General features: G+C 35.2%; 1 protein-coding gene across 1 annotated transcript in view; it reads left to right on the plus strand.

The window, feature by feature from the left end:
- Positions 1 to 3,017: 3,017 nt before the first annotated feature.
- The window catches only part of GABRA1 (gamma-aminobutyric acid type A receptor subunit alpha1), a 58,185-nt gene continuing 37,683 nt past the window's right edge, over positions 3,018 to 23,519 (plus strand). Inside the window, exons 1-4 of the mRNA XM_055325420.1 lie at positions 3,018 to 3,233; positions 5,558 to 5,646; positions 8,968 to 9,080; positions 22,780 to 22,847. Of these exons, the coding sequence (XP_055181395.1) occupies positions 5,573 to 5,646; positions 8,968 to 9,080; positions 22,780 to 22,847 (255 nt within the window). The 5' untranslated portion in view covers positions 3,018 to 3,233; positions 5,558 to 5,572. The remainder of the gene's footprint in view (positions 3,234 to 5,557; positions 5,647 to 8,967; positions 9,081 to 22,779; positions 22,848 to 23,519) is intronic.

Genomic DNA, 23,519 nt, shown 5'->3' on the forward strand with positions numbered 1-23,519 from the left:
TGAATAAAACAGATTTTAACATGAGCCTACAACTATATGGTAATTAAGGAATTAAAGTAATATAGAAGGGTAGTTAAAAAAATAAGCTTTGAAGTCAGAAGATCTGGGTTTGCATTCTAGCATGAGCATTCACTGCCTATGTGACCTTTGGCAAATCTCTCACTCTTAATTCATAATTGAATGATGTGTAAAACGGGTATATTAAGACTATATTTCAGACATGTTTTGTGAATTAAATTGAATGGCTTATACAAATTTATTAGCACATTACTTGGCACCAAGTAAACACTTTAAGAATATTAAATATCATGGTTACTACTATCTCAAGAACTTACTTCAATCAGATGCACACATACTTTGAAAGGATTTATTCCCCTAGGTGGAAGAAAAAACAAGTCTGTCACCAATTATCTAAAAGATTCAATATAAAGAGAAAATATAAAGTAATTATTTCCTTACCATTAATCTCTTATATTATTTCTTATATTTATTCCTTGGTTAATGATACCTTGATGGAAAATAATAAACAAACTGATAATTTAGAGTTGCAGTTGCTGTTTTTGGAGTAGCCAAATTATCAGTGTTCTAAACGACCACAATTTATTTATTAAAATCATTTATTAAAAACATATATGTCCAAAAACCAATCATACAAATATCATCTAGTAAAAACTGCATTGTTTTCTTAAATGGAGAATCATGGCATAGACATTTCTATTCCCATATGTGCACTCTAGTTTTAAAATAAACCCAGTGATTATTTATAAATATTTATTGTTTTAAATGTATGGAAATGCCATGCAATTGTGTCCTGCTGGATAGTCACATAACACTTTTAATCTGAAGAAAGATGTGATTGGCATTGTTTTCAGAGATTATTGTGCAAATAATAACATTTCGGTAACTGTGATTGAAAAAAAAAACACCATAATCAGTAGAGTGGTTTGATTGTATAGCATTAGGTATAGGATATAAAGTTACTCCCATTGGCAGAGCAGAGTAGAAGAAGCTGTGACAATTTTACCAGGAGAAAAAAAAAAAGATGAAAAGATTACATTTCTAGAACTATCAGTCTTTGTTGAATGAAAACAAAATCATGGAATTGCATTTTATATTGTCAGGTAAGAAAACAATATTTTCTAATTGTTAAGCCAGGTTTATAAAACCTTAATAAAGGAAGTTTTGTTCTCAGAACTACTCAATAAATAAGTGAATTAATGGATAAGTACATAAATAAATAAAAATTGAGTAATGTCATATAGGGAAGCTATGATGATCCTCAGTGGGAATCTTTAAGAATACATTGACCTTTGTCCTATCTGAACAGAGTAGGCAACATAAGATGATCTTCAAATCTCTCTTCCTTGAATATTTACTCCTAAAATCATCTTCCCAGTAACATTTCCCTTCAAAACTCATGATAACCAAGCCCGATTCTGAAAGTGGTCTTCAATTTTATATTCCTGATCATCTCAATCACCTGTTATGTTTTAACCAAGTAAGCTGACTGCATTACAGCACAAGGTCAAGGAAGGCTTGTAGAACCAAAATCCAGTGAGTGGTATAGACTGGCCATTTAGGTTTTTTTCTTCACTTTGCCAAGCTCCGCCCCTACCCACAACGTTTCCTCTGCTACAAGTCTTCCAGAGCAAAATGACTAGGGAGCTCATCAAAGTTCAGACCTTACTCACCAGAAGCATTACATGGAGGCACCCTATCTTTTCAGCGCCTCCTACGTTGTCTGGCTCAAGTGCTGAAGGGACAGTTTCCAGAGCTTCAGGTCGTTTCAGAAAGCACCCATCTCCTCTGTGCTGCAAACACCCATTCACAAAATCCGAAGGGAGAACTACAGTCGCCCCTGGCTCCCTAGAAATTGAGTTAGATTGATGTTGAAACACACCCTCCTTCCCTAAGTGTCTAATTATTCGTGGGTGGAGAGCGCCACTGGGGGGGGGGTAATGGAAGAGGGCGGGGGGGGGGTGGGAAGGTAGAAGATGGTCGGGGCCTGACTTCTAAAAATCTTTTTGTTAATCTTCTCTCCTCCCCCTCTCCCATTTTCCTAATCCGGAGAATGATGGAGTTGGAGTCAAGGGAATGATTCCGGAAATGGAGATATGACTCTCAAACCTAGAAATGATCTGGGTGATTTATTTAAAGTTAAATACTCCTCGTCCTGGGAACCTAGCACGGTTCTGATTTAAAGGGGACCGTGTTTTCTCCTTTAATCACATAAACAGACAAACAGTTGCCTGCAGAGATTAAAAAACCCGGCTCGGGAGCGCGTTTCTTGCTGTCCTCTAAGATACAGACGAAGGTGGGGTGGAAAGCGCTCACAACCTGTCCAAGTGCGAAAGCCTGGACACCTGGCGGCCAGTTCCCTACTGGCCAGCACTGTTGCCCGCCATCCCTCACCATTCGTGACTCTGCAAGACACAGGGACTCAGACATGTGTGTGGGAGTGCGTGCGAGGGAGGGAGGCAGGCGAGAGGACAGTGGCTCTCCACATGTGCAACCTTGCAGCTCCCTGCATCCATTCATATGCATGCAGTGGTTGAACGTTTGATCAAAGCTGGACTAGTTATACCGATCAGCTGTTTTGTTGTTGTTGTTGTTTTTTAACGGGGCACACCTTAAAACAGTGCTCATGAATTGAAAGTGTGAAAAGGTTCTGAGTGGGGTCCTTACGTCTCTAACCCTTTCTCCCCTTTCCTCCCCCATTTCTACTCCCCACCAAAAAAAAAAAAAAAAAAAAGGCAAAGCAAAGCTTGCAGCAGATTGTAGAAGGATTTGAGTCTGCAGCCAGAGAGAAGGGGATTAGGGCCAGAGCGGTGCAAGTTAAATTGTGCTGCATATAAAAAATGGGCGGATTGGTCTCCAGATCCAGAGGCTGGTACCACCTTCCTTTCTAAAATAAAATCTCTCTGGCATGAAGTCACCGCCTATTTCACATCCGGTTTGCCCTGGGACGTATTACTACTGTCTTGGTAAAGAGAAATCTTTTGTTGTATAGCTGCAGATCGGATACCGGGAAGCAAATTTGGGTGTGAAACCTTCAGCAGAGGAGCACGCAGAGTCCATGATGGCTCAGACCGAGTGAGCGAGGGGAGAGCGAGGACGCCCCCGGGCTCCGGCGCGCCCGACCCGCGCTCCCGCGCTGCTCCCGGCTCTCCGCGATCCTCGCTCGCACACTTTTCCCGGGTCTTGAGCGATCCTGTGCCCAGAGGGGGCCCGAGGTAAGTGCGGCTGCGGACCGCTACACGCACAGCTTGAACGTGGCTTTTCCCAGCCGGAGGGATAGGAAGGCGAGAGGGAAAAAAAGGGGAGAGAGGGAACAGGACAAGAGCCTGATCCCACAGCAGGTAGAAACAACGAATGTTTTTCTTTCAGGGTGAAAACCGCAGCGATATAGAAGCGTTAACCCCCCCACCCCCCCACCCCCGTATCTCTTCCTTTCTTTCCCCCTTTCTTAGGCAGATATGGATTTATTCCGCGGGGTGGGTGGTGACATGTTGTTTTGATTTTTTTTTTTTTCAAGAGGGAGCTGGGATGAGCTGGGGAGGGGCTTTGGGGGGCACCGTCTAAAGTTAAGATGCTGGGACTGGGACGGAAGCCCCGTCTCAACGTCCCCTTCCAGGGAAGGCACGCTCACGTTCTGGCTGCAGAAATGCCTCTTTTCTCATTTCCAGTGGACGCTGCTAAAATGCCCTCTGGTGTAGGGGTCTCTCTGATTTCTGAACGTGAAAAACTCAACTTCTCATTTGATATGGGTGGCATGGGATACGGGTGTTTGGAGGGTGTGTGTCTGATGGGGGAAGGTTGAAGGTGGAAGAGGGTAAGGAGGCAGCTTAGCATTTCTTTTAAACTATTATGTTTGTATTTGCAAGAAACTTTCTTACTCAACAACTCAAGTGCCATGATAGGTTTGTTTTTCTCTTTAAAATGCCAGAGGAGGACAAAAAGCTATAGTACCTTGCCTCGGGAATTTGTTTTATTCCATTTACCCCTCAAGAATCACCCCCTCTTTTTTCTTTTTTATAAAGACCAATACTTATTAATAGGGTAAGAGAAGTTGTTTTTCCTTCATAACAGATGCTGAAGATTAATGCAAGGGTGAATTCTAACTGTGCAATTTAGATGCAATCTTTTAACATACTGATATTTGTCTGATATCTCTTGTCATTCATGCCAAAACCAGTGACTAAATTAAGTAAAAACTATGAAGCTCACAGCTCTTATCTCTAGATCTAGACCATTTCACTCTAAACACATTAATTACGTTTCATTGCTTACATGTCTGTCTGTAATGGTTTTTACTGATATAAATGATCCCCCCAGGAGTGTGGAAAGCATTTGTGTAGATGTGCTTAAAGGCATACCACATTAAACCATAGAGTGGATAATGAAAAACATGCTTTAAAAGACATGCAATCCATTAATCACTGTACTAAGGAGTATAGATTCAGAAAAGTCCCAATAAATACCTTCAGCATTTCTCATGCTATGATTGCCATTAATCATAGCACATTTAAAAAGTGTTGCCATATCTTCTCCGTAACCAGGTAGTGCACCGATCTTTAAAAATTGTTCCCACAAATAGATGATAATTTTGTGAAATTCTCTAAGCTTTCCATACTCTTCCTTTCCTTCCTCATCCCACTATCAAGTCTAAAATTCGACAATCAGATGGTGATTGATTGCACTTTACCTAAGAGGGAAAAAAGATTCCCGTATTCATGCAAAGCAAAGCACTCCAGCTTCCATCTGTCTGAGATGAAACATCTTCCTTCTAGCAGCAACCTGGCAGAATTTAAGAGGGCTTAAAAGACATGTGTGGGCATGTTTGCATGCGTTTACGTGAGTGTGGCTTGTGTGTATGAGAGAGATCAGCACATGGCTTGACTATAAAGTGTGTCCTTTAGCCCCACAGAAGCATTAATGAGCACGTTTAACAAAGCAATCACAGAGAATATAAGCACGACTTCGGCATTCAACAGTGTGTTTCCTATGCTTTTTTTTTTTTTTTAAGATAAATACAGTTGCTTCTGAAATCAAGGAAAATCCAGAATTCAAAAATGAATTTAGTCATCGAAGCATATTGACCTACCCCATCTCAGCTCCAAAACACGTTCACCCCATTATAGACACCGGCTTAAAAATGTCAATGCACAGTTCAGGCAGGGAAACTCCAGTCAAAAAGGTCAAGATTTTCAGATGATAAACAAGAAGAGAGTAATTCAAACTATATTGGAAATATACAACCTAGAGGAAAAAAAACTCACGGTTTTTTTTGTTGCGCAATACTGTCACCTGAAAGCATTTCAACTTGTATTCTTTTACAGGAGAAATTAAGATACTGATATATTGCTGAATGGAGAAATGGAAGGGAAAGTGGAGAATGGATGGTCCAGGTTTCCATTGCTTCCAATGAGGTGTCATATCCCAGTGAGGTCATTTCCTGACTTCAAAGCATTCATCTGAACTGCCTCAGTCAGCCCTAGTGGTTATAACCTGATGTTTCTTGCAAGAGACATTGATCTCTACTTGTTCTACTTTTCAGCTGCACAAGCCCGCGATGAAGAAAAGTCTGGGTCTCTCTGACTATCTTTGGGCCTGGACCCTCCTTCTGAGCACATTGATTGGAAGAAGGTGGGGGCACTTTATTTTAAATCTGCATGAGAATTTCTGTAACTTTTCATTTATTCTTTCAGGGGGAAGAAAATTGTCTTTGGATGAATTCATGACTAAGGGAATTCAAAAAACTTAACGGCAATAAAATCCCAACTAAGAATAAAGAAGAGCAGTATGAAAAAAATAGCCGTCTTATTTGCATGATGATTAGAATACACTTAGCACGCTTTTGTTAAAGGAATATATTAATTCAACATTTAAGTCTTAAATTGAACTTTTCACTGTTCAGTTGTAACTGAACAAAATATGTGGTTTCCTAATTCATAGAGAAAGTTACCCCAATTAATGTCTGCGTACTGTGAGTTGATTTTCCAGCAAGAACATTTCTAGGCAACTGTAAAGATCATAGAGTAGCTTGTGACTGCGTAAAAGTAGAAAGTTTAAAATAATATTTATAATCTGAAAGTCCTAAGTCTCTATAAACGCGTGTGCACGTTGTGTTTCGAAACCATTATTTGTATAATCAATAGAGGTAGAATATACTGAAGAAATACTTAAGAACATTACATAAAATCAAACTTCTCTATTTAAGTGTGACTACTGTGGAGAGAAGTTATGAGAAAAATTTAATAAAATGCTTAAGCATATTAAAAATGTGCTAATGGTCAAATCAAACATATAAACATATTATAGTAAAAATGGTATAAATAACCAAATATTTCAGATTCTTCTTTATCTGCACTTATGCTTCTTGCATGTTCTACTCCTATGGCCCTTAAGAAAGTCTTAGACTTTATAAAAACTAAGGTTCTTCAAAATGTAATGGAAAGTGAACTCTTAACAAGTTAAGGTGGAAAGAAGGAAGAGTCTAGAAAGAAATGAACTTAGGAGGATTTATTTTAATTGAGAAGTTGTCTTTTTATTTTTTGCTATTGGGTGTGGTAAATAATGACTACCAGATGAAGAGGGGACTCACTATTGCCAGGTACTCTTAATCTGAGGAGTTAAATGTTCTCCATTGCTTTTGAAAAAATTATATGAAGTGTTACTATTGTAATGACCTGTAGATGGAGTTAGTGCACAGTGTTTTATTATATAGTGGTTCATATGGAATCAAAATCAGGTACTGTAACTGACATTTCTTTTCAACTTATATATTCAGTTTAGGAAACCTTACATTGGCATAAGTGTTTAAGAGTAATAAACAGTCTTGATCTTTATCCCGGGGTTATTCTCTGACAGTTACAACTGGACATAATAAATTAGAAGTGGAGATGAAGAATAACCTGATTAGAAAATCACAGGAAATAAAGATTACTATTCCAGTTGGGATAGCAGAACTAGTTTTCTGGGAGGGAGGGAGGGAAAAGTCTCTTTTGGCATTTATATTCCAATGCATGCAATTGGTGGAAATACATTTAGAAGCTAAAAACAGGGATGAAAGCTTTTCCTGAATTTGGTATAAGCTTAAACACACGGAAAATGCAGGAAAAGGTAATTAGTAACTACATATTCTAAAAATCATATCCACAATCGAATTGTGCTCTGTCACTCACCCCATCTCATCTTTACCCCTTCTTATTTTGCTGCTTTCTTCCTTAGACTACTTGATCAGGCCGTCCTCACAATTTAAAGTGTACTAGCATTTCTTTTTCACCTTTATCAAGATGACCTTCCAATATCCTTGAAAGATGCAGGCATGGCAGTTTGTTTTGTGACTAGTTTTGATAAATAATTGCATTCAGACAACTATTTTTGCTTTATTAGTATCGCTAATGAAACATCCTGGAAGACACAGAGCTCAGTGAAAATTTGATTTCAAAAACTAGTGAGATGTTTAGTTTTCCCAAAGGAGAGTAAGCTCTCAATCTGTATGGTATTGATGTTGAACTTAGGAGAATAGAAAATTGTTTCATAGAAGTGTATTTCATATGCTTAATATCATAAAGAGCTTTTAGTTATAATAACTTTAATTATTAAATGAAATTTTATCAGAAATATGGCCATTAAATTTTGCCAAGATAAAATTTAAAAATGGTGTTTGTTTTTGCAATGATACTTTCATTATATTTCTTGTTCCTGGCAAATAAGTGAATCCTGGTTTCAGATGCTACTATTTTTTTACATTGATCAGTAATATAAACACAAATGACTGAAGCCAAAAGCATATTAAGTAGAGAGTATAAAAGTGATATTTTTGTGGCGTTTCTTAGTTTACACTGTGTATTCATTTCTTTTTTATTCAAGGTCGGAGTTATCATTGAAATATATCAGTGAGTGTGATCCACTCAGAGATAAAAAAAACTCTTCTCTCAAAGGATTTTAGAGGTGTCATCCTAATCATTACATAAAATATGATTCAACGACCATAAATGATAATGTGATTGATTTAAGAAATATGCAATATTTGAACTGTGGTCACTATGTGGTTAAAACTCAAAGAATAGTAATGGTAAGGGTTAAAACTATACTTGCAAGTAGGAGGATTTAAGTAGACACAATTTACTCCATTATAGAAGAATAGAATTAAAGTTTTACTAAAAGTTGAAGAAAACGGCCTTGTAGTTCCAGCTCTGCTCACAAATTGCTGTTTTCTTAAACAAAATACTAATCCTACACTACAGTTTAGTAAACCATAAATTAAGAATACTGGAATATCTCTTTTTCAAGGTATCTTTTATTTCAAAGATAGGAATGACGAAAATTCGATTAATTAAAGGCTTGAATAGACACATTATAAAAATCGGTTCATAAACCTTAAGGGGAATGGAAATTACACACCGATTTGAAACTATAATTATCCTAAGAAAGAAGTTTTAACTATTTTTCTCATCTAAACATCCTGAAAAAATATCAAAAGGGCAAATACATATAAAGTAGATGAAGGAAGAGTACATAAAAGCATGATGCTACATGTTAAATGAAAGCAAAACTATTAATTTGATAGCTCATAAACCCCTTTTTTTTCTATTTGGGAAGAAGTTTACCAGGCTTTTTTTCCCTAGCATGCATTAACATTCTTGCTTGCTCAGAGGAAACATGCATTATAGCATCGTATACATGCTGAGATTTATACACATAAGGAGACAGAACACATTTCCTGTAATTTTCCTTCCTTAGTTAGAAATATTAGAATAAAGAGTTTATCACTTATGAGAACAAATAGGAGAAAATGGTAAAAATTAAAATATGACCTTTTTTTTACTTTATCGGAAGGAATTTTCAAATTAAGATTCAATAGAAAAGAAAGTAGGAAAATCTAGGGAAGGCTTTATTTGGAAAATGATTTTAATAGAAATTTATAATTTAGATTATCACCTGCCATTATGTTTTCTTTAGCTATGGACAACCCTCATTACAAGATGAACTTAAAGACAATACCACTGTCTTCACCAGGATTTTGGACCGACTCCTAGATGGTTATGACAATCGTCTAAGACCAGGATTGGGAGGTGAGTCGCATTATTGTGTTTTTATTTTAGAGAACAGTATTAAATCTTTACTAATGAAGCCTTGTTTTCCTTCTAAATGGTAAAGTAATAAGAATGGCAGCATGTAGTTTAAGGCACCAATCCTATTTTTAATAGATTGACCAGTGTTAATTCAACTTATTATGGTATTTCTGTGCATATACCTACATGGAGTAAAAGGCAGATATAAACTTCTCATAATTACATTAAAAGTGTTACATTTACCTGGGAGTCATAATGTTTTCTGTGCAATGATTTGGTTATCCAGAGAAAAAATGAAGGTAATATTTTTCCTTCCAGCCCAAAGACTACATCTACTTCATTTGGCATTGCTATGTTTGCATTGAATTCAAGCAGATTATCTCTGAGCCTAATGTTCTAAACATTTATTTTAATGTTTAGAATATTACATATTGATGCACTATTTTGCATTAAATTAGCACCAACTCTGGGATAAAAGGTGAATGAGATATATGGTAATTTTTTTTAACCATGAACTTGAACTTAAACCCTAATTTTCTGTAGTAAAAATATATTTTTCTTTGTATACCAATTAATTAGTTACACTATGGGTTTCTACTTAGGAAGAAAAAAGCACTTACTAATACAGTATTTATAACAGTGAGAATAAATAGTGCTAGACATTACTCACTTATTTGAATAAACTTTGAATAAGATAATCAACTGATCTTATTTAGTTAAACAGAGATTAATGAAGCCAAAACAAAATATTGATCTCAGACTAAAACAAGGGAAGCAAGGAAATAAATTATTGTCTAAAGTCTCACAGGAAACCAAGGTGAGAATCTATGATTCCCAGCTACAGCTAATGATGCATCTTCTCTGAAGCATTTGTTAGAAACTAAACTAAATAACTAAATAGCAATATTTAAATTGCAATTAAATTGCAATATTAAGAAAGTCATCTCTTCGTCAATAGCAAATAAATACAAAAAATAAGAAGCTTAATAATCCAGATTTTGTTTTTAAAACTGAATAGTAGCGTGGATTTAGTCTTTTTTTGAAAAATATTTTGGGTACTGTAATCACATGACGTGGATCATGGGTCTATTTTTTTTTTCCCGTGGGTCTGTTTTGAGGCTGCCAAACACCATTAGTGTCTCAGAGGTTTAAGAGGAACTGCTTTGTCAAAGACACAACTCAAATATATGTCAGAGGCCTTACCAGGTGTCCTTTCTTGTCAATTTCAAACATTCATTCTTGGACATACTATACAAATTCCTTTGGGTTTGAATTCCACCTAGTGTTCCTTCACTACATTCTAAGAAAAAAAAAATCTTAAGAAACAGAATGTATTGGTCATAAAATGGAGTGCATAATTATGTATGTGATATATTGCAATAACGTTTGTGTACATCTAAACTTCTAAATTGGCTTAAGAAAAATTATTCTTAATTCATAGAATTCGAAATAAATTGCAAAGACTGCAGGTAAGGAAGGAATGTACAAAAAGAAGAAACAAGATAGTTATACAACTTTTAAAAAGTGAGACTTTCTAAAGTACTAATGGGCGATGCATTTAATTATTTTACATAGAGCTCTTTAAGCTCTATGCATAATTTTCATTTTGTTAAAGAATTTTAAACACATACACTCACACATGCACACACCTTTAATGATTAGCTATATGGTTGTATTGTTGTTTGGAGTATAAGTATTGGGTTTGACTGGTCCTTTACATTTAATTATATGTAATAATTCTTAAATACATATGTATGTTAACTTTTTAATCAAATATAGTGTAAACAGGAAGTATTTTACCTCCTTCTCATATACACACCTGGGTCCTGGTGAGCCACAGAACTTGAGGATATATAATTAGACTAAGAAGGAGTTGAAAGGCTAATTTTCAAGAATTGAGATAATGCTAGATCTGTTAACAGAATCAACATTGATTCAAACTGCAACATTACTATTTTGGTAGAATCTACTTTTCATATCTATTTAATCCCCCTAAGTAAGAGAAATAGGCATGTATCTAAAGAACAGAAATAGTAGTTGGCCAAATGTAGTCAGAGTGTATTCTTTTTAATTGAAATGGATATAGTGTGCTATGATAATCAAGAATTCAAGTACTCAAGAAAATTTAAAAGAGTGGATGTGCTTTAATCTTTACTAAAGATGACTTTTCTGATATTCATGATTCCTGGAAACAGTGATTTTGAGGATATGATAGGCAAAATAAATTAAAAAGTAGCTCAAATATTTACGTCTGTTACTATTTTATGTGTCATCCTGGAATATGCTACGATTAAATCCGATAAATTTGAGAGTTCTGAGGAAGTTTTAATACTAACTTAATTTCGGTTAATTTTTTTGGAATGTATCTTTTAGCCCTAAAGGATATACTAGCATGTGTTTATTACATATATCTCCAGAGTCATCAATATTTTTACAAGCATTTTGAGAACATCTCTCCATCTTTAAAAAACTATACCTTAAAATATTAGAGTTTTTAGATATTTTCAAAAACACAGTCAGCTACAGAATTAGAAAAATATTACCACCCTGCTTTCCAGATGTATAAACTGAAATTATTGAATAAATATCTCTCTGTAATTATTTCATTTCATTTCTTTACTATAGATTTCTGCTAAGTATGACATACATTTTAGTAGATCTCCATGGCAGAAATGGACCTTTGTTTTGTTGTTGTTACATGATCCATTTGTGTTTTTATCCATCCATTTTCTTTTTTTTTATTTTAAAGATTTTATTTATTTATTCATGAGAGACAGAGAGAGAGGCAGAGACACAGGCAGATGGACAAGCAGGCTCCATGCAGGGAGACTCAATCCTGGGTCTTCAGGATCAGGACCTGGGCTGAAGGTGGCGCTAAACCGCTGAGCCACCCAGGCTGCCCCCACCCATTTTCATAGATGAAAAGCCCATGTAGAGCAAACACTTGAAAGATTATCATTAGTTTATTAGAGGAAAAAGGTTCTTCTTAGTAGCTTCATGACCACTGATATAATCTTCTCTTGCAAGAGAAATGGGCTCACTCTCTTCTCTATTATGACAAATGTCTAATTTTATAAAAACAGTAACATTCTGAAGAATGCAGGGATATTTTATTCTGAATGTTCTCAGAAGGTATAGAAATGTGATAAACCGAGACAAATGGAAGAGACTATGTGCAAATTCATCATGACCTGTTTTTCAGAAAAACACACTGCCACCTGAAGGTATAGCAATACTCTTTGGAGATACACACCCTTGGTATAGTAACTTAAGAAACAACATATATAACTTGGTTCATCTAGATGATAGAAACAAGTTTGCAGATATTGTTACACTATTTAAAAAGTGTACCTAACTTTTCAGAGCCTAGAGAGCAATCCTGAGAAGATAAAAATGAAAAGATAACATAAATTCGGGGAAGAGACTTTTTTCCTTTTTTTTTTTTTTCTTTTTTGAGATAGAAAAGCTACGAAGGAATACAATGTGTGGAATTCTAATGATGTAATATACTCTATTCAGGAATGAAAGAGAACAATGATTTGGCCCTGTTCGTATTTTAAATACAAAGGTAATGAAGAAACCTTTAAATAGACTTGAATTGAAATAATCAGTGGCCAGAAGATCCAAAACAAAATCATCAGAAATATTGTGGAATTCATTCTCATTTAAAAATATCTCTCTCTCTCTTTTTTTTTTTTTTTTTTTTTTTTTTTTTTTAGAGCAAGGTATAGAGCCCTCTTCTTCCTTGCAACCAGGGACTAAAGAATGTTTTCAGAAGGCTCTTGCTTAAAACCTGGCCAGTACAAAAGAATAAAGTGGTTGGGGGATGGAAAAAGGTAAAAGCCAGAAAGAATGGCAGGATAGGAAAGAAAAAGTTAGAGAAGAAAGATGAGCAAAAGGGGAGCAGTGAAAATAAGGAGAGGGAAGTGAGAGGGATAGAAAAAGTGAAGGAGAGCAACACATAGAAAACGGTGAAGGGGCGGGATCTGTGGTCTAAAGATGAGTAGGCTCAGGTGTCTGTTCTTGATTAATCAGGATTCCTCTTCTCATTTTAAATCAGGACCAAACCAAGCACATTCTGAGACAATTCGTTTTCTGCTTATTGACTGTGATTAAAATATACTAAAGAAGCCTGAATTTTCTCCAACTTACTGAAAAGTTAAATGATACAGCTCCTGAACTGCAACCATTGAGGTCAAATTTTGGCCACCATCACACTGATACCCCCTGCACTCTAGGTGGGCAACAAAAGCAACCCGTAAACACAGATTCCAAACTTAATTCTGAAGGGAGATTTCAGGTTTTTAAGGATAAGTAATGCCCTTCCAGTGACATTCCTTTTTCTTAGCCTTATATACAGGCTACATTTTATTGATAATATGACAAAATCCCAGGGTGAGTCGGATTGATGTGTACAGTTTATTGTCTGGAACATACCACCAGGCTGAGGGCTCGCCATTCCTCCTATTCACAGGCTTCTTCTTAAGCATCTTGCTTACAAAAGAAATTTTCTTCTATAAACGATTTTATTTCACTCCTTGGAAAACTGATAACAGTAAAGCCATTCTTAAATGGAAACCAAATAGGATAGTGCCAAAGAAATGAGATCTTGGTTGAGCCACATTTTCAGGGGACTACAGAACTTTTTACTCTCTCCCTCCCTGCTAATGGTACTTTCTGGAAATATTATTATAATTTCTAAATGTTGCCTTAGACTTAATCTCAATAAATAATAGATAGGATGATGAATGCTTCTCAAAGATTTTATCATCAAACCATAGAGATGAAGATGGTAAAGGAGAGTGAATGCATACTCATCATGTGACAAACCCAGGTGGATGGGAGGAGAAGTAGACAAGTAAATGAGTAGATAGGAATGTAGGTAGATAATGGACTTTATTTATCCCTAATATATCTTTAATAAATATTTAGGTATGATTTTTCCTATAAGTTATATGGATTTAAGGTTTTTATTTATTTGTTTGTGTCATATTTTACTTAAATGCACGTATCAGGTGAATATTTGTAACTGGAATATAATGGTGGTTTTCTCTCAAGGTATTTTAGCACTAACATAATATTTTAACCAACAGTTTATACTTCAAAGCAAACTTTCTCCTTATCTTCCTGATTTTCCCAATTTTGGACTTGTTATACTATATAAGACTTTCTAGACCTCCCTTAGGCCAATTATTGCAAGAGATCTCAGCTTTAAGATGTAAACATCTCCAGCTAAGCAAGGTGACTGGGTTGGATATGCAGGAGACTGGCTAAGTGGTGTTGACTCCTTTGAGAGTTAGCTTGGGATTTTTGATTATGGGTTTTGTTTGTTTTTTTAACGTCAAAATAAGTAAAGGTAGAAAACTGAGTGCTCTGGAAAAAAAGCAGATTAACTTTTGTAAAATTTTTTGTGACTTTGTAAAGTTTAGGTGACTAGGGAATAAACAGTATCATTTAATTCTTTTTCAAAATTCAACTTTGTTCTATCTCAAGATTATAAAGTATTCGATATTCATGTAATTTTAAAAATTCTTAATTCATAATTAATTTGTTTTTATTATTTTATTTTTTTTATTTGTATCCTGGGTGATGTTAAGATCAGAGGCAACCATTTTATTCATGTTCAACTGATTTGAACACACACATTTGATATTTCTATTAAACAGCTAGAATATTAAAAATTCAGAGAATAAGATATTGAGAGGACAATGTGATGGCTTTGAATAGAATAAAAAGATTCTAAATTACTAACAATGTCCAAAATTTTAAAAGGTTAGGTTCATCCAATAGTTTTTGTTGGTGGGTGGTGGTGGTGGTGTTATATTTACTTTACCAGATCATGGCTTTTAATATTAGCTTTTGAAATTTGTCTTGAGAATCCTTCTTTCTGAATTTGCTGTAACCTTATCTGGTGCTTTCGATACAAGGTGTGGAGCATATACTCAGACTTTGGCATCATGTAATCCATTTCCACAGAAATATTATACTTAGACATTCCATAGTTCAGCTGGACTTTGGGAAAAAGCAGTTACCAAAGACCTAAGAGGAATTGTTAAAATGAACAGAGAACACCTTTTAATGTTTACTGGCTGAGATCTCCAGTCAGCCCCTGAAGCCAGCTTGCCTAATGAATCCAACCCAGATACCCAGAGGAATGTCGTAGCATGTTTAGAAACTTTCTACTCTCATTTTTTTCCTGTTCTATATAAATCATCTACTGATCAGTGCCAAGAAGTTCCTGAGGTAAAATGTAGCCACAGAGACTATGTTCAAGTTATAAAGACCAAATTATCAGTAAACACTGAAGTTTATTTTCTGTGTAGTTACTTTTGAACTTTTTATAGTTTCCATTTCCCATCTTAAAAAAAAAAGATTTTATTTATTTGAATGAGAGAGAGAGAAAGAGAGCACAAGTAGGCAGAGTGGTAGGCAGTGGGAGAGGGAGAATCAGGCTCCTGGCTGAGCAGGGAGCCCAATGTGGGGCTCTATCCCAGCACCCTGGGATCATGACCTGAGCAAAAGGAAGACATTTAACTGACTGAACCACCCAGGTGCCCCTCATTTCTTGTCTTGATTCTAGAACCAATGTAGAATATTTTTTAAGATGTTTTCTGTAGATGATTTTTGTTGTTGTTTTTCAGATAGAATCTGAACTCCTTGCTTGAAAAATAATGTTGTAGTGTTTCTGAGATGAGAAACTCTACCATTTTGGAAAACTTAGGAGAAACACAATTCTAAGTCGATGCCATATTCCTCCAAAGATTGCTATAGTATTAGTCTCATGTAACTAAAATGCTATAATGGAAACAGGAAGTATGATGCCTCAAAGCTATTACAGGTTATACAGTTTTGATCAAGACTTACATAGACCACATTCCTCTAACACAGACATTATATTCTTTTCTACAGGGTCCCCCTCCCAATAAAAATCTGGCTATAATATAAAGAGGGACGGATGGAAATTCTCAATGGAAATGAGATTAATCTCTGCCACAGTAAAATTTACCTTTTTTTTTTTTCCTGGTAGATGCTTTTATCATTTGAGTACTTGGAATCTGAAAACACAAAAGAATCAGTGATTGATTAGATATCTCAAAAAGTGGGTTTTTACCCCATATCCAGATTTAGTAGCTGAACACTGCCACAATTAAGTTGCTTTATATATCAGCTAGGGCAAATTGCCAACTACTTTAAAGAATTTGGGGAATGTAAGTGAAGGACAGGGAGCAAAAAATGTTGCCCCAGGCAGATTGGCAGGGAGCTGAAACATTGTCCAATTCAGAAGTACACACTGATGGTTGTGTAGGGATCCCAGAACATTTTCAATTTCCAAGCAGGACCATTTCCAAGTGAGGTTTTAAGATATACTTTATTATGATGACTAATGTTAGTCCACTTAGTCTCTATATAGTGACTGCCTCTGTGAATTAATAGATACAAAGTAACTTAAAGGAGGCAATAAACCACCTTTCTAAATTATAAATCCACAGAACAGGGCCTAGTGAATATCACTCTGAGTTCCTCAGTAGACAGCAATTCCAGTGAAGAAATGGTCAATACCATATTAAATAAATTGTTGTGATAGACATTCCTAATAAAACACCACTTATAATTCTTCACTGTTGATTCCCTCTTCCATTTTTTTATTACACTCTTATAATGCATTATTCACACAGCATCAGCTATCTTCTTAAACTGCAAGTAACATCATTTCACTTCATTACCCAGAGGTTTCTTATTGCATTAGAATAAAGGTCAACTGCTCAGTGAAATGCACAAAGTTCTTTAGGTGTGGCCCCACTTGCATCCAGAGTGTCATCTTGTACCATGATTATCAGCATCACCAGGCCCCAGATACATTATTGGACTTTCCATTCCTTTATTTTTTAAAGATTTTATTTATTTGAGAGAGAGAGAGAGAGAGAGAGAGAGAGAGACAGAGAGACAGAGAGAGAACATGCACAAGTGGGCAGAGGAGCAGAAGGAGAGGAAGAAACAGACTCTTGGCTCAGCAGGGAGCCTGATGCAGGGCTCCATCTGAGGACCTTGGGATCATGACCTGAGCCAGAGGCGGATGCTTCACTGACTGAGCCACCCAGGCACCCCTGGACTTTCCGTTTCACACATTTGTTCTTACCTCAGATCTTGTTCTTTCCTCTCCTCTTTTAATTATCTTTCCCTTTGTGGTCATCCCTGAATTTTTCTCACTGAGGTCTCAGTCAGAAAAAAAGACATTTTTCCAGAGCATTTATAGTGACCTGGAATTCATCAGTATAATTTGTGTATGTGTTTGTAAATGACTATATATGTAATTATATCTGTCACCTTCCTATCATTTACCAATCTGTGTTTCTAATTTATCATCTTTCTATTTATCTATACTATTCATGTTTCTATTCTATCTAAAATAACTTTCCCTAAGACTATAAGATGTGCTACAGAATAAGAACATTTGCACTTTTGTTCACCAGTGTATTACTGTTACTTAAAACAGTGCCTGCCTGGCACATAGAAAGCACTCAATAATTAACATTTGTTGGTTAAATTAATATACCCAACAAATATATCTCAAAGTATTTTGGGCATCAAACCTTATTCCACCCTTACTCCAGTGTGATGTTGTCACTCTATGGGTATTATTTCTTCACTAAAAAGGCAAGAAAACAGGCTCAGGAAGATTAAAGGATTGTACCTAAAATCACACAGCTTGTTTTCCAGGAGAATCAGAGTTAAAATCTGAGTGTTTAGACTTTTAATCCAATATGCTTACTACTTACTATACTGTACTGCTTTTCTCATTTCTGCCTCAAGCACTAATCATCTTTTTGAATTATCACTTCAAAACATCTGTTATTTCAATACTTATCAGCAGGATATCAACAATGTAAGAAATCTCTGATAAAAACAGATTTACTACTGTCTAGCAGCTATAGAGTATATAATATAGTATGTATACATATATATTTGTGTATATATAGAAAACATATAAATATATATAAATCATATAAAGCACATAAAGCATCTATATATGTATATGAAGTATATATTTGAAGGATATGCTTCTTTAAAGATTGATTTTAATTGGTTTATTTATCATCAAAAATTTTATTCACATTGATGTACTATTTTAAGATATCCCAAATCTTTATAACAATAATCATCACTGTCATTATAATCTCACTTTACACAACTATTCCATGTTTATCCCTCTGGTACTCAAACATGTATATAAATTTATACAAATTTTAAAGACTGTTGATTTTTTTACAATGGACAGGAAGGATTATTGTGAAGAAAATACTTTAAAAATTACTTTCCAATTAATTTGCCCTTTGAACATTTCCTCCAACTGAGTTATTTTAATTGATTTCCATTTTCAGACAATTTCCTAGTTACAGAAAGAGTTCATTCATGTTTAACTTTGGCTAGCTGTAAAATCACTCCAGCTGAACTTCATTAAAAGTTCCTGACTCATGTTGTGTGCTCTTAAACAGAATATTTTGACATAAAAGTATCTTCACCTTTCATGTGATCCATAGAAAGGCCTTGAGTACTTTCTAGATATTTCTAATAACACCTTAATGTCCAGTGCTAGAGCACATGATTTGGATTTTAATGTTCTAATGTTCCTTAAATAACAAATAAGTTCCTAAAATTTGTATATGTATCCATAAACTTTTCTCCTTCATGAGGTTATGGGAATTTCAAATTAGAAAGGAGGGGGGGAAAAGATGACTAAATTTTCCCAGAATTGGTAAAAAGAAGATTCCTGAAGAATTCTCCTAGATATCAGCCAAAGTACATAGGTATGAGCACATCTTCTGCTTAAGCCTGGTCCTGGATCTAAAGAGGCCTTGATTTCAAATCATCATTTCTTTGCTGAAAGAGCAAGTTAACCATGTCACTTTTTACAATTTGACTAAAATACATTCATAACAGTACTCTGTATTGAACCTTTGCGTTCTGAGTTATAAATCTTCTGTCTAAAGCAGAATGACTTCACGTATCACTAAGGAAATTGCTGGTGAGCTGTAGTGAAAGACACGCTTTTGGCCAAAGGAACCTATTTCTTGTCACTGAAATTGTACTCAACTGAATGAGAATGTGGTTTGAGAATTATTTGAATAGAAAAAAAAAAAGGAAAGGAATACATCAAGATATTAACGGTGGATTTATATGCATGATGGTATTCAATAGGGTTTAATATTTTCTTTTTTTTTTGGAAATTTCCAAACATACTATGAAGTTAAAACAATTTTTAATAAACATATATTACATTAGTCTTATATTTACAATAAGCTGTTGTAATATTTTAGAGTGGCATTCCCAGGTAAGTTTGGGAAATTCAGGGGTAAACAAGGTTGATTACATTTATTTAAAATATGTTTTCTTAGAGACATTGGCATGCTAATTTTCATGATGAATCTTCCAAAGGCATACATAATAAGCAGAGTTTTTCAGCAATGGAAACTGGCCACTCACAAACAGCTGATGACAAATCAAAGAAAACTGTTTGGATATGTGGCAAGGAAAATATATTAGAGAGAAAAATGCAGAAAGTGTTACTCCCTTTCTTTAATTTTCTTATCCCAAGTTCCAGATGTTTTCCTAAATCTCACTGCACTGCACTCCTTCCTCTTCTTGGTACCATGGCCCACCTCTTCCATTCAGTAGTTGAGTGGTCCCTTCAGTGCTCTTGCACCCTCGTACCCCCCACACCAGGCGATCTTTAGTTTAGGGACTTGGAAATTTTGCCACCTTAACCTTAGAGGAGAAACAGGGTGAACAGAGAGCAAAAATCAGAAACTCTTTAAGGACATCTTGTATGATTAGAGGGCATGGTGAGAAGGTCATCTGAAGGACTCGGGTGAGGTCCTTGGGATATTACAATGGTGACTTTTGGGAACTATTAGAGGGAGATACCTAGTAGAAAATAAGATGAAGCACTTGGAGATCATGAACTGGTACGGTAAATATACTTAGGGGCAAGGACAGATAAAGGATTCAAGAAATAGATTTTTAAAGTGTGATTACAGCCATTTGTGTGAACTGCCTTGCATTTATGCCTAATCTTTCTATATGGCACACTAACAATTATGTGTGGCAATAAATGTATATGAACTTAAGCATGTTTTACATTCTATTTTATTGGTACAGTCATCTTTATAAATAGGCTTTTTAGTCTTTATAATTTGTTAGTTATATAGCATCATCATTTACTAACAATCTTAAAACAGCAGAGGGAAATAGCCCATAAATTTGGAAAGTGGGTATCTCACTTCTTTGAGCACTTTATCATGCTAGAAAAACAGATTGGTTGTTCCTAAAACATCTGGAAAGCCAATTTTTGTAAAGCTAGCTACCTTGGTGAGTTACCTTGAAGGGCAGATGTTATGTCCTCCCCACACTCAAGAAATAGAAAATGGTGATAAAAGAGTTCAGGAAAGCTGTCCCATACTGCCAAGATTTGCAAGTGTGCAGACAGGGACTTATACATATCTCCCAAGTGAACATGCACTTAATAGTAGATCCCTGCACAAAAATAAAAATGAAAGAATAATTCTAGTTCTGTAGATGTCACTCAGATCTATAAGATATTCACCATAAGTCCACCATAGTTATAATCTGCAGAGAATCAAACTTCAACCTTGGAAACAAGATTAGGTGAGTCAATGACTTAGAAAAGTGAATAAAATAACAGGAGGATCCAACTCTTTCAAGACTTATGTAGAAAGAAAATATAGATATTAATTCTCTTTAAACACATAATTTAGGGTGCTTTTAATTGCAATAAATTAATCTATATAAATAATAAGAAATAAAATTATTTCCAATAAAGAGCATACTTGGGACACTAGAAATTAGGATGAAAATATGCCCAATTCTCTATTATGTGATGTGTTTCTTCTTGTACTTTTTTCATGGCAATAATCGCATATTTTATCATATCAAAGAAAATCCAAGTGTGATGGCTCCTTTGCTTGAACTAGAAAGGAAAATACTGAAAGAGAAAGGACAAAAATAAGCTCAATTAATAAAAGAAATTCTAGCTTTTTGAAATAGATGGCATGCATTTTCTTTTTATTATTGTTTTAATTGAAAGTCCTGTCATTCTAATGAAATGTGAACTCTAGATTGAGTCTTAAGAAATAACAGATTTGTGTAACTAAGAAGAATTAGTCAAGTAAAGAATACATTTGGAAAGAGAGTTCAGGAGAGAGGGAGAGAGAGAAATGTATGTACTGGGAAAATGACTCCTGAAGGGGAGAGGATAGGGATAGCCAGAAGAAGCCAATTGTTACTCCAGCTGAGACATTGCTGATGGCTCCTTTCAAGCGATACAGTTGCTGTAGAATATTAACACTGACTTTGGAAGGAAGTGAGTTTTAAAAACACAGCTCTATTTTCTTTGTCTTAAGCTATATCCTCCATTTTGAAGTTTTTAAAGAGTAAATTCCAGGTAATTATGTCAAGGGGCTCATTTAAGAATTGTTGGAGCCAATGAAATTGTTGAAAGAAAGAAAGAAAAAAAGAAAGAAAGAAAAAAAGGAGGAAGGAAAAAAGAAAAGAAAGGGAAAATATGCCAAAAAATGGTATATTGTTTATTGAATGGATTATCTCTACCACCAAATTATATTAACATTTGTGTTACACATTATATATAGTGTATAACATGACCTTCTTGAGAGAAATTCATACCGAAGGTGTTAACTGTTTATAAGTGAATTCCCAAGAGATAAAATTCTTCATTTTCAAAAGAATTTATTATTGCATATATTACATCACCTTTTTAATGTCCTACCTCAGAGATATAAATGTCACGATAAATAAAATGAATTGCTTAAGACACTGGACCGTTATTTCTCAGAGCTACAGTTTAAAATTACAGGGCCATCTTTTTTATTCTCACTTCTAAGCAGATTGTGTCCTTTTATGAGAGCAACATTTTTCTCTCTTTTTTGGGGCGAGGGGGATGACTGAATTTCCTTGAAAATGTCTGTGTTGAATTGTCACCCAACTACAAGGAATATGTTTCATTGGTTGATATATATGCCTCAGAGACTAATAAAATAAAATCACATTGAACTTGAAATGGAATCTATTAAATGAACTCTTTCTGTGCCATAATATATTTATTCTTGTCCTCAAAATTGAAAGTCTTTATATAGGTTGTCAGATTTTTCTCAGGGAGTAATTTGGATAATTCGGTTATGATTTAGTGCCAGAAAGCAATCATTTACAAAACATACCCTTGAGTCCTTAAAGAGTTAATAAAGCTTGTTTCAGTATACTATATACTTCCCAAGAGTATCCTAAATACCTGGAGGATCTGGTGAGCTCTGTAAGAATATTTAAGCTTAAATCACACTCATATGCTAACATTTTTTTATTACAATGTGAAATGGCTTGGTATCATTTAGGAAAGTGTGTTCATTCTTGAAGAATTCATTAAGCAGCAGCTGACTTCTCCATAAAGTCTGCCTCCCAAAGTGACATATTTGGGCTCCATTCTCCATTGAAAAATATTAACTGTGAAATTTCATGTGTAAGCAGTAAATTATCAGGACTACACAGTGGACCAATTTTAGAAATAGCTAATCAAAGCCAATAAATTTCCCATTTGGGTGTGAGTATGTGGTGTGAGATCTAATAAGGGCTGTTGATAGACATTCACTGTCCCAATTTCCTGCTTCATCAGAGCGTGTAACTGAAGTGAAGACTGACATCTTCGTCACCAGTTTCGGACCTGTTTCAGACCATGATATGGTAAGTGACACTGCATTTTTGGTTTTCTTGGTGTATTTTCTCATTTTAACTTTTGAAAGAAAAATACAGACCCAGTATTTAGAGAGTAAGTTGAAACAGCATGGCAATATCTTTGTATCTTTCTGTGTGTATACTATGTAATATATACCAATATTAATATTTATATAATAGAAAATACCCACTTGCTTTCCAGACCAAACCTATTTATGATATCAACCACTGCAATCATCTTTTTTTCCATCTCTGAAATGATTGTTTTGCCTTGATTTATGTTCTGTAAGCCAAATAGTTGATTTGCCTTACATTTTATTTAGGAGGCCATGTTGATTCAAAGATGTTAGGTCTCTAGATAGCCAGCACTTTTTTAAAAAATTTTTTTTAAATTTATTTATTTATGATAGTCACAGAGAGAGAGAGAGAGGAAGAGACATAGGCAGAGGGAGAAGCAGGCTCCATGCACCGGGAGCCCAATATGGGATTCGATCCCGGGTCTCCAGGATCGCGCCCTGGGCCAGGCAGGCGCCAAACGGCTGCGCCACCCAGGGATCCCTAGCCAGCACTTTTTATAGAATAGCCATGAGCATCATGATTTCTGAATTATTCTTGGCTAAACAGGGGAAGTGAGTATAAAAGATGAATGAATACTTGACCAGAATTAGAGAAATGGTTAAA

The sequence above is a fragment of the Nyctereutes procyonoides genome, unplaced genomic scaffold (assembly GCF_905146905.1).
Source record: "Nyctereutes procyonoides isolate TBG_1078 unplaced genomic scaffold, NYPRO_anot_genome, whole genome shotgun sequence".
Lineage (NCBI taxonomy): Eukaryota > Metazoa > Chordata > Mammalia > Carnivora > Canidae > Nyctereutes > Nyctereutes procyonoides.